The sequence below is a fragment of the Salvelinus fontinalis genome, chromosome 38, assembly GCF_029448725.1.
Source record: "Salvelinus fontinalis isolate EN_2023a chromosome 38, ASM2944872v1, whole genome shotgun sequence".
Taxonomy (NCBI): domain Eukaryota; kingdom Metazoa; phylum Chordata; class Actinopteri; order Salmoniformes; family Salmonidae; genus Salvelinus; species Salvelinus fontinalis.
The window spans coordinates 23,040,004-23,052,387 of NC_074702.1; the positions used below are offsets into that span (position 1 = coordinate 23,040,004).

The 12,384-nt window shown below is 41.4% G+C and overlaps 1 protein-coding gene across 1 annotated transcript; it reads right to left on the bottom strand.

Annotated features, from left to right (window-relative positions):
- Nucleotides 1-664: 664 nt before the first annotated feature.
- On the bottom strand, nt 665-9,103 carry LOC129838114 (uncharacterized). The gene is made up of 3 exons (XM_055904844.1): nt 8,623-9,103; nt 8,279-8,317; nt 665-2,321 (listed from the first exon to the last, which is right to left on the bottom strand). The coding sequence occupies exon 3, from the start codon at nt 2,253-2,255 to the stop codon at nt 1,080-1,082; it is 1,176 nt and encodes a 391-aa protein (XP_055760819.1). The 5' UTR covers nt 2,256-2,321; nt 8,279-8,317; nt 8,623-9,103; the 3' UTR covers nt 665-1,079.
- Nucleotides 9,104-12,384: the final 3,281 nt, after the last annotated feature.

Sequence of the window (12,384 nt, forward strand, 5' to 3'; positions counted from 1 at the left end):
TCCTTGGATTCCTCTTCGGACCTGCTTACCCAGCCCCAACTCCCCAACTCCCCTCGCTCCAGCCTCAGCCTCAGCACCTGGCTCCCTGCAACCCGCCCAAGCTTCCCCTGGCCTGCACCCTATCTTCCCTCTGTTTTTTAATACATACCTTGGTTACCTTATCCCAGTCTCCTCGTCTGAGTCTGCTCTTGGGGTAACCTGCTCCGCTCCGCGTAACAGAATGTAAGTGTAACCGATGTGAAATGGCTAGCTAGGTAGCGGTGGTGCGCGCTAGCAGCCTTTCAGTCGGTGACGTCACTTGCTCTGAGACTTGAAGTAGTGGTTCCCCTTGCTCTGCAAGAGCCACGGCTTTTGTGGAGCGATGGGTAACGATGCTTCGTGGGTGACTGTTGTTGATGTGTGCAGAGGGTCCCTGGTTCGTGCCCAGGGCGAGGGGACGCCATAAAGTTAAACTGTTACATAAGCAATAAACTGTCACATAGTATCAGTATTAATGTTGATGACTGCATGTACCAGCTGCGTAGTAATAGAACATAAAAGTCCTATTTTACAACTGCGTAATAATGACCATCACAATGTCCTTTATATTGTGATTTATGAATGAAGACCATAAAAAGGACAAATGATAGCTGTAAAAAGCAATGTATGACTATAGACAGAGATGTAATGTTTTAAGGCTCTTTTAATAGTCTTTGCTTTAGATCTGCACAATGTGGTGAATCTATAAACTGCAATTTCAAAATAAGCTTGATTAGGTCCTCAGTACACCTTATTACGCTGGCTGGTGTGCTAATTTACAGTATGGTCATAATGAAATACTGGAATGCAGGTAAAATAAGGTATCTTACTTTTCTCTTTAGTTGAAGGAAGTATCACATTCTCATACTTTGTCACTGTTCAGTAGATACCCACAGCCTGATATAAAATGACTCATATACATTCTTATACAGATACACAATCACCAGCTAAACCATCAGCTATGTTTTAGATATCAATAAAAACACCTAAACTTAATGATTTTATTTGTAGTTTTAATCATTATAACTACTCTATTTTCCATTGCCCTGTGAAACAAAAGCCTAAACAGCATGAATGTATAGGTGCACGTTTTGGTGTTTTCCATAGTAGAAACAATCCTTTGGGAAGTTGTTGGACTCCACCACTTTCTTATAGTAGCTGACAGCATGCACCTGGTAGTTGGGGAGACTTCTGCTGAGGACCTGAGCCACATCCATCATGTTCCTCTTCAGCTTCTGCCCCTCAATCTCTTGCTGGATCTGAACCTTGTCGATAGGCTTAGGCTGAACACTGAAAGAGATCACCACTTTGATGTTGTTCTGGGTCATCACTTCAAAGTAATTAGCTCCTCCCTCACTGCCATGGTACCTCTTTCCAACTAGCCAGTTGAAACAGAACATGCGCTCCTTGTCATTGAAGACCCTGACAGACCAGCTCACCCAGTAATATTTCTCTTTAAGGGTTTTCAATATCGATTCAGTGAAGTCAAGGTCAACACTGCTAGGTTTGTCCTTAAGCTGGTCGTCCATATCCTTTTTGGCTCTTTTGTGTAAATTTACAGTGTAATCATCCAACACTGCTTTTATGCGGTTCTCAACATCTTCCCAACGCTCCAGCCACTTCTTCTTCATCTCATCCACCATAAATCCTTTCTTGAGGCTGGCGTAACCATTGACAGCAATGATGCCCGCCACAAAGAGCTTCTTAAGCCTGGCACAGTGCTCTTCTACCGCCTTTCTACTCCATTGTTCTGTGGAAACCAGCATGGGCTTACCTGAGATATTGTCCCCAGTAAGATCATTGTAGAGGGCGTCCAGGTTCAAGTCTGCGTCTGTGTTCTCATAATGGCTGAGGAACTTCTCCATCTTCTTCTCTTTTGACTCGGGTTTGGCGTTGACAAAGTCCTGGTACTTCTCATGCTGGCTGAGAATTTTAGCCTCACGGTCAAAGTTCTGCTTATTCATGGAGATATGCTCTAGCTCCACAGCGATTTGGTTGTTCTCAGCCTGGATGCCTTTCAGTTTTTGGTTGACCATGCTGAACTGATTAGTCAGATAGCGGGCATCCTCACCTTCTGGGTTGCTGAAGATCGCACTGGATACTAAGAATACAGCCTCCAGGATGGGATGGAGCTGGCCCACAGTGGCTGCCAGGATCGCAGAGGCCTGTCCCATGATCTCCACCGCCTTCTCGATCTTGTCCTTGTTCTGCACGATCATTTCTGCCACACTGGTCATTTTGAGGGCTCTGTCACAGACTAACGTCCAACTAGGTCTTCAAAGGATCTTGAAATATGTTACTGTCTGAAAGGGAAAGAGGAAGAAACATAAAAACCAAACACCTGCAGACACTAGGCCCTCCATGGAATGAGTTTGACATCCTGGTGTAGAATATTGTACCATCTAAACCGCTGTGAAATACATTTTCCATATTCCAAAATATTATATATTCAGCTGTTTGAAGCTGGTGTTCAAAACCGGAAGTAAAAGATGCAAAAAGGAAACTTCAGAATGTGAAGCATAGAAATAGCACACAAATAACAGATCTACCGCTTCTTAGACTTGCTTTCAATGGGAAAGATCTTTAACTCACATTTCTCCGTGAATTTGGTCACCTAAAAAAAGTTACATATTGTAGCTTTAAGAATACATTAAATCATTGGAATTTGTAGAAGTATTTTGTAGATTTTATAAACATTTAGTAGATTTTTATTTTATTTTTTAGACAACTTAACATTTCACAGGACGTAACGTTGGCTGGGACTTAAAGCCCAACCTTCAACAATTTCACAAACATTAATGACATCATACTTTCTCATACCTACAGTGCTTTCAGAAAGTATTCATCCCACTGAACTCAAAATGGTATTTTATTTTCTCACCCATCTACACACAATACCCCATAATGACAAAGTTAATGACAGCTGAGCCTTTCTGGGTAAGTCTAAGAGCTTTGCCCATGTGGATTGTACATGTGGATTGCAACTCCAGTGTATATTTGGCCTTATGTTTTTGGTTATTGACCTGCTAAAAGGTCAATTTGTATCCCAGTGTCTGTTGGAAAGCAGACTGAACTGGGTTTTCCTCTAGAATTTAGCATGTGTGCTTATCTGTAACCCGTTTCTTTTAACCGAAAAAAAAACTTCCTAGTCCTTGCCGATGACAACCATACCTATAAAGTAATAGAGCCAACACCATGCTTAAAAATATGAGTGGTACTTCGTGATGTGTTGTGTTGGATCTGCCCCAAATATGATACTTTGTATCCAGGACAAAAAAGTTCATTGCTTTGTCAATTATTTTGCAGTATTACAAGATGTATTTTTTTTAATAGTTATATTCTGTACAGGCTTCCTTCTTTTCCCTCTGTCAACTAGGTTAGTGTTGTGGAGTAACTACAATGTTGTTGATCCATCCTCAGTTTATCCTATCACAGCCATTAAACTCTGTAACTGTTGAAAGGCACCATTTGGCCTCATGGTGAAATCCCTGAGTGGTTTGCTTTCATCTCTGGCATCTGAGTAAGGAAGGATGCCTGTATATTTGTAGTGACTGGGTGTATTGATACACCATCCATAGTGTAATTAATAACCTCATCATGCTCAAAGGGATATTCATTGTTATAGTTTTTCGACACCACACTCCACAAAGCAAGCCCTGCAGGTTCTAGTTTTTTTGCTTAGCTTGATTATTGTCCAATCATATATGACCGACTGGCTCAAATCGGTCTTGTGTAGCAAAATTTGATATTGTTACATTGGATAAAAGTAGAGACTCAGAACTACAAAATGGTATTTCATACACTACAGTTGAGAAACAATGGGAAAGTAATTTTGCTTTGAAAGTTGAAACTTGTAAACTCACTTTTGAGAAAATAGCCTTTGATGTTTTGGTACTACTCATGGAGAGCCCTTCTTTGTCTACACCCATTCAGCATCGTTCACACCCTCTTAAGCTTTAGCCCCACCCATCTCTTTAAGGGTTGATCCGAATGTACTAACAACAGCAGTCAAGCACCCAAGCTAACTTGCTATCTACTTCCAGACATCTAAGTGAGAGAGAACAGCTCACTGAACATTACTCGCCCTAGCGGAGCTGGTTAGGCTGTTATGTTATCCAGAGCGTTGATGACTTTTAAATGTGCATAAATTCAGAGCGTTTCGCTTTCAGAACGCACAGCGGACACTCGGGCCGATGGTTTACTGACACCAGCCATATTCAACGGGTGTTGACCTTTCGTAAATTCATCAGTTATTCTGCGCTCTCCGGCACACTCCGATGAGAGTGCTCTGAAATCGGAGTAGATGACCAGACTGAATTTACGAACGCACCTGAAATGGTTACTTGCATAGTGGAGTCTTTTGTTAAGACATGTAGCTAGCTAAGAAAATAGCTCTGAGATACAAATAATAAGGTCATACACGTAACGTTAGCTAGCGAGCCAGCCAGCTAACATTAGTTAGCTAGATAGGTAAACAATGAACCATAATCCCAACTCATGACGTTACTAACCTGCATGAATCTGTAGGTAGCTAACCAACCAGGTTCAATGTTAGCTAGCTAACATTAGGCTATAGCTAGCCAAGTAAATGGCTCTTTCTGTCAAAATTAGAAACATGTAATATCTGATAATGTAGATAATGTAATCCAGACTATCTTACCCGTAACTTATACATCATTCATGGTTGGACGTGTCTCCTATCGGATGCCATGGTTGCCCTTAGCTTCCGGATTACATCTTCAAACTATCATACTTGAATTCCACTGATTTCAAAACTCAGTCCTCCAGAAAGTGGAGAGCAACACTTATGCAGTTTTAATACATGGTACAATTTAAAAAAAATACATACTATCCAGCTCAAATAGACAGACACCAACTATATGACAGACCAATCCAAGCTCATCTCTCGGCATGTCCAGCCCACTCATTATCTCAGCCAAACATGGCTAGCAGGAAAGTTGCTTGCTTTTGCTTTGGCTAAACCAACTAGGCTCGTAATTTAACAATTTTATTTGTATTTACAAATGGCATACAAGTTTGTTATTAAGGCACATGAAAGTTCATATGTCCAAAAAACGCATTTTGATTAAAAAATAAGTTTACATAACTGTTCTCCTGTGAAGTAGTGAACCACGACATACGCCTAGTTTCCTGAAACGGGTCACATATTGTCAAGTGCTTCAATAAAGGACCTAGTTAAGCTGCACCTGGCCCAGAACAGAGCGGAACGTTTTGCTCTTCATTGTAATCTGAGGGCTAATATCAATACTATGCATGCCAGTCTCTCTTGGCTAAGAGTTGAGGAAAGACCGACTGCATCACTTCTTGTTTTTATAAGAAATAATGTGTTGGAAATTCCAAATAGTTTGCATAGTCAACATACACACAGCACTAACACACACACTTACCACAACAGACATGCAACCATGGGTCTTTCCACAGTCCCCAGGTTCAAAACAAATTAATGGAAACATGCAGTATTACACAGAGCCATGATTGCATGGTACTGCGTTCCATATCATGTAGCGCAAGTGAACAGCACAACGCCTCTTCCCCATGTGACCTATTTATTGTGTCTATGTACTGACATGTACACTACCGTTCAAAAGTTTGGGGTCACCTTGAAATGTACTGATTTTTGAAAGAAAAGCAAAAAATGTTGTCCATTAAAATAACATCAAATTGATTAGAAATAGAGTGTAGACATTGTTGATGTTGTAAATGACTATTGTAGCTGGAAACGGCTGATTTTTAATGGAATATCTACATAGATGTACAGAGGCCCATTATCAGCAACCATCACTCCTGTGTTCCAATATCACGTTGTGTTAGCTAATCCAAGTTTATCATTTTAAAAGGCTAAATGACCATTAGAAAACCCTTTTTCAATCATGTTAGCACAGCTGAAACGGTTGTGCTGATTACTACTCCCTTCACAGAATAGCGCAAACTGGCCCTAACCAGAGTAGAAAAATTAGTGGGAGGCCCTGGTGTACAACTGAGCAAGAGGACAAGTACATTAGAGTGTCTAGTTTGAGAAACCGATGCCTCACAAGTCAACTGGCAGCTTCATTAAATAGTACCCTCAAAACACCAGTCTCAACGTCAACAGTGAAGAGGCGACTCCGGGATGCTGGCCTTCTAGGCAGAGTTCATCTGTCCTGTGTCTGTGTTCTTTTGCCCAACTTAATCTCTTCTTTTTATTGGCCAGTCTGAGATATGGCTTTTTCTTTGCAACTCTGCCTAGAAGGCCAGCATCCCGGAGTCGCCTCTTCACTGTTGACGTTGAGACTGGTGTTTTGTGGGTACTATTTAATGAAGCTGCCAGTTGAGGACTTGTGAGGCGTCTTTTAAGACTAGCTGTCGCTATTGTCATTGGCTAATGGGGATCTTAATAAAATAAAATGTCAGCTTTTTTTTTTACCCATCTATCAATAGGTGCCCTTCTTTGCGAGGCATTGGTAACCTTGCCTGATCTTTGTAGTTGAATCTGTGGTTGAAATTCACTGCTAGATTGAAGGTCCTTACTAATAATTGTTGGGGTATAGAGGTAGTCATTAAAAAATCATGTTAAAACACTATTATTGCAGGCTGTGTCGCAGCCAGCCGCGACCGGGAGACCCATGAAGCGGCGCACAATTGGCCCAGCGTTGTCTGGGTTAGGGGAAGGTTTGGCCGGCCGGGTTGTCCTTGTCCCATCACACTCTAGTGACTCCTGTGGCGGGCCTGGCGCAATGCACGCTGACATGGTCGCCAGGTGTACGATGTTTCCTCCGACACACTGCTGAGGCTGGCTTCCGGGTTAAGCGAGCATTGTATCAAGAAGCAGTACGGCTTGGCAGGGTCGCGTTACGGAGGACGTACGGCTCTCGACCTTCGCCTCCACCGAGTCCATACGGGAGATGCAGGAATGGTACAAGACTAACTACCAATTGGATATCACAACATTGGGGAAAAGGGGTAAAAAAAATAGAATAATAAATTAATAAAAGTAAATATTGTTGCACACAGAGTGAGACCATGTAATGTATTATGTGACCTTTTTAGCAAAGTTGACACAAAATCTCTAATTAATAATTTAAAAATCAGGCTGTAACACAACAAAATGTGGAAAAAGTCAAGGTGTGTGAATACCTTCCCACCGTATCCAGGTATTTCTGGATTGTGTAATACTTTCTGCCAAATTTCTTTAAATTGTGGTATTTTGTTTCTGTCTTTAGCCCACATGTTTTTAATAAGAATGCCTTTGATTCACCCAAGTAAAAGCTTTGGGTGTCGATTTGATACAATTCCAAGTCTGGAAGGTTAAAACCACCCTCGTACTTAGGGAGATGTAATGCTTTTTTTTATTCTATGAGTTTTATTTGACAGTAAAAAGTCTGATATGACTGAGTATACTTTTTTAAAGATTGTCTTCAGTGGAGTAATTTGGGAGCCATGCCTTTCTAAATAAGTTTATTCTACCTTTCAGATTTATGGGAATATTGCTGCATTTAATTACATCTGCTTTCATGTTATTGAGTAATGGGATAAAGTTATCTTTATATATTTGTTATTTGTTGTCACTTATGAAGGATTATTAAGTTATTGTTCGTGAGTTATTCTGTTTTCTCCTATTGCCATTATTTAAGTTATTTTCCACATTCATTTTAAATCCTTAGATTTTCTAGTATTCTAAAAATGTTTGTAACAAATGGGGGCATTGAGTTTTCAATATTAGTCAGCTATATCAGGAGATCATCATTAAATGAGTTTAGTTTATATTCATGTTTACCAATACTGATACCTGTTATGTTTAAGTCCTGTGTAATTCTTTCTGCAAGTGGTTAAATTGCCAGTGCCAACAGGAGTATGGAGAGAGGACATCCCTGTCTTCTGCCCCCTTATAAAGCAAATTCATCAGATAATGTATTTCTATTCTTAGTGATTATTTTTTGTCTGCTGATAGTTGCTTCAGTGTTGTTGAGTCTAAGACGGCTTTAGGATCAGTCCAACTGTTGTTTAATTCTGATTTATATAGATTTTTATAGAAGCTTTTCAAATTGTCATTAATAGTGTTGTTGTTTCTACTGAAAGCATTTGTATCCTTATCTTTTAAATTTATAACTGGTTTGGTGTGTATTTGTTTTGTGAGAGCAGTGAGGTGTTTACCAGGTGAATTTGCCATGAAATAGTATGCTTTATTTAGTAGAATTCACTTGTTAGTCATCACAACATTTAACTGAAGGCATTCTAATAAAAAAATTATTAAAAAACTTACTGAGAAATTTTCCTGGTTTGGGATATATGAAGCCTTCCCCTGTAAAACAAAAACAGTTGACTCTGAGATTCATAAATCAAGGGTACAATTAAGAGAGGGAAAAAGGCTAGCCAAAAAGTATTTTTGTAACCTACAAGAGGTATTTTGTCTTTTTGGATCTTTCAATATCAGTTCCTCACATTTTCATATAGGTCTCAGATGTACCCTATACTTCTCAAACAAGATCAGTTCATCAAAGAATAGAAAATCTGGGTAAATAAAACTTGACACCCTTGATGGTAACTCAAACTGCCCAGATAGTTAAACAAAATGGAGCACGATAAAGAAAAGAGGAAGAAACTCACCTCTGATGGTCCAATAAAGTATACAGGTGGGTGCAGTCCAGTTAACCAACTGTGCCTCTGAACACCAGCCTCCTAGTGATGGGATGTATATGTAGTCTCTCTCTCTCTCTCTCTCTCTCTCTCTCTCTCTCTCTCTCTCTCTCTCTCTCTCTCTCTCTCTCTCTCTCTCTCTCTCTCTTTCTCTCTCTCATCACTCCCCCGTTGGAACTCCTCCATCCCCTCCGAGCATTCCAACAGGAACCCATTCAGAGGGATGAGGGGCAGGCACTGAGACAGATAACATCCTATAAACACCGCCCATGCAAGGACACCACACTGCCATTCCCACAGGGTCTGGAGGGTTGTGTGTGTGTGTGTGTGTGTGTGCGCGCGCGCGTGTGCATGCCTGCAAGAGAGCAAGAACAGGGAAAGTCAAGCAGCCCTTTACCACAAACACAGTACATTTGGAAAGTATAAAGACCCCTTGACTTTTTCCACATTTTGTTACGTTACAGCCTTATTCTAAAATGGATTAAATAGTTTTTCCCCCTCATCAATCTACGCACAATACCCCATAATGACAAAGCAAAAACTTTTTTTAGAAATGTTTGCATATTAGTAATACATTTTTTTTTTTTTTTTAAATATCACGTTTACATAAGAATTCAGACCCTTTACTCAGTACTTTGTTGAAGCACCTTTGGCAGTGATTACAGACTTGAGTCTTCTTGGGTATGACGCTACAAGCTTGGCACAACTGTATTTGGGGAGTTTCTCCCATTCTTCTCTGCAGATCCTCTCAAGCTTAGATGGGGAGCGTTGTTGCACAGCCATTTTCAGGTCTCTCCAGAGATGTTAGATCGGGTTCAAGTCCGGGCTCCGTCTGTGCCACTCAACGACATTCAGAGACTTGTCCCAAAGCCACTTCTGTGTTGTCTTGACTGTGTGCCTAGGGTCATTGTCCTGTTGGACCTTCACCCCAGTATGAAGTCCTGAGCCCTCTGGAGCAGGGTTTCATCAAGGATCTCTCTGTACTTTGCTCCGTTAACCTTTCCCTCGATCCCGACTAGTCTCCCAGTCCCTGCTGCTGAAAAACATCCCCACAGCATGATGCTTCCACCACCATGCTTCACCGTAGGGATGGTGCCAGGTTTCCTCCAGACGTGACGATTGGCATTCAGGCCAAAGAGTACAATCTTAGTTTCATCTGGCCAGAAAATCTTGTTTCTCATGGTCTGAGAGTCTTTAGGTCCATTTTGGGAAACTCCAAGAGGACTGTCATGTGACGTTTACTGAGGAGTGTCTTCCGTCTGGCCACTCTACCATAAAGTCCTTATTTGTGGAGTATTTGGTATTTGTGCAGAGATGGTTGTCCTTCTGGAAGGTTCTCTCATCTCCACAGAGGAACTCAGGAGCTCTTTCAGAGTGACCATTGGGTTCTTTGTCACCTCCCTGACCAAGGCCCTTCTCCCCCGATTGCTCAGTTTGGCCTGGCGGCCAGCTCTAGGAAGAGTTATTGTGGTTCCAATCTTCTTCCATTTAAGAATGATGGAGGCCACTGTGTTCTTGGGGACCTTCAATGCTGCAGAATTTTTTTGGTACACTTCCCCAGATCTGTGCCTCGATACAATCCTGTCTCTGAGCTCTAAAGACAATTCCTTCGACCTCTTCATTTGGCTTTTGCTCTAACCTGCACTGTAAACTGTGGGACATTTTTTACATTACATTTTAGTCATTTAGCAGACGCTCTTATCCAGAGCGACTTACAGTAGAGTGCATACATTTTATTACATTTTACATACTGAGACAAGGATATCCCTACCGGCCAAACCCTCCCTAACGACGCTATGCCAATTGTGCGTCGCCCCATTGACCTCCCAGTTGCGGCCGGCTGCAACAGAGCCTGGGCGCGAACCCAGAGACTCTGGTGGCGCAGCTAGCACTGCGATGCAGTGCCCTAGACCACTGCGCCACCCGGGACCTTATATAGGCAGGTGTGTGCCTTTCCAAATCATGTCAAATCAATTGAATTTACCACAGGTGGACTCCAATCACGTTGTAGAAACATCTCAAGGATGATCAATGGGAAAAAGGATGCACCTTAGCTCAATTTCTCATAGTAAAGCGTCTGAATACTTATGTAAATAAGGTTTTTATTTTTATAAATTTGCAAAAAAATCTTAACCTGTTTTCGCTTAGTCATTATGGGGAATTGTGTGTAGATTGATGAGGAAATTATTTATTTAATCAATTTTAGAATAAGGCTGTAACAAAACAAAATGTGAAAAAGTCAAGGGTCTGAATACTTTCCGAATGCACTGTACAAGGGACATCACAGATAAAGAATGTGTGACACTTCTAATACCAACCATGCGCTTGCGCCACCGTGAGCCATCGTGCGCAAATTAATTTTGTCCCCCACACCAAACGCGATCACGACACACAGGTTAAAATATCAAAACAAACTCTGAACCAATTATATTAATTTGGGGACAGGTCGAAAAGCATTAAACATTTATGGCAATTTAGCTAGCTAGCTTGCACTTGCTAGCTAATTTGTCCTATTTAGCTAGCTTGCTGTTGCTAGCTAATATGTCCAGGGATATAAACATTGAGTTGTCATTTTACCTGAAATGTACAAGGTCCTCTACTCTGACAATTAATCCACACATAAAACGGTCAACCAAATCGTTTCTAGTCATCTCTCCTCCTTCCAAGCTTTTTCTTGTTTGAACTTATATGGTGATTGGTATATAAACCTTCATAGTATTACCACGACGACCGAGAACACAGTTCGTCTTTCATTCACCCACGTGGGTATAACCAATGAGGAGATGGCACGTGGGTATCTGCTTCTATAAACCAATGAGGAGATGGGAGCGGCAGGACTTGCAGCGCAATCATCGTCACAAATAGAACTGACTTCTATTTTAGCCCTTGGCAACGCAATAATTGAATAATATAGATTTCAAAATGTATTTTGCAACGCTCGTGCACACGACGTGAGCGGTGTAGTCAGGGTGTAACTCTTTTAACCTTGGAAATGCATTATCGTTGAAGGCAAGCTATCTAACATTTAGATTGAGGTGTAGTAATGGGGGTGAAATACACCCTGGAGCTGCAGTGACCAGTGCAGTGAAAGGATCTCTGTGTATCTGCATCCACACCATGGGAGGCAGAGCTCAACCACTGTCTTTGTGCTTCATCTCTGACCATGACACACACTGTCTGATATTACCAATCAGTCCAGTTAACACTGAAGAGAAGAAAGAGGAGGAGATAGAGTATGATATACACTCTTTGAAAAAAAGGTGTTATCTAGAACCTAAAAGGGTTCTTTGGCGGTTTCCATATGAGAGCCCTTTCAAGAACCCTTTTAGTTCCAGGTAGAACCCGTTTTGGTTCCAAGTAATACCTTTTGGGGTTCAATGTAGAACCCTTTCCACAGAGGGTTTTACATCAAACCCAACATTTCTCTACATGGAACCAAAAACGGTTCTACCTGGAACCAAAAAGGGTTCTCCCATGGGGACAGCCCCAAAAAACTTTTGATACACTTTTTTTAAGAGTGTAGAGGAAGAGGATGAGGGGATCTCCATAGTGAATTTTTATTGAGGAAGAATTGGCGAGCCTGCCTGGTACCCCCCAGTTTTTTGGGGGTCTCCCTGTATCATCCCGCTGTCACATGTCACACGATGCTAACTACTTACCATCGGAAAGGGACTTAACACTATGTGGTGTGATGGGTGGTAACGACTGACGCAGGAAAACACAGACCAGGAG

Excerpts from the sequence above, each read along its gene's own strand:
- LOC129838114 (XM_055904844.1), bottom strand. The coding sequence starts at position 2,255 with ATGACCAGTGTGGCAGAAATGATCGTGCAGAACAAGGACAAGATCGAG.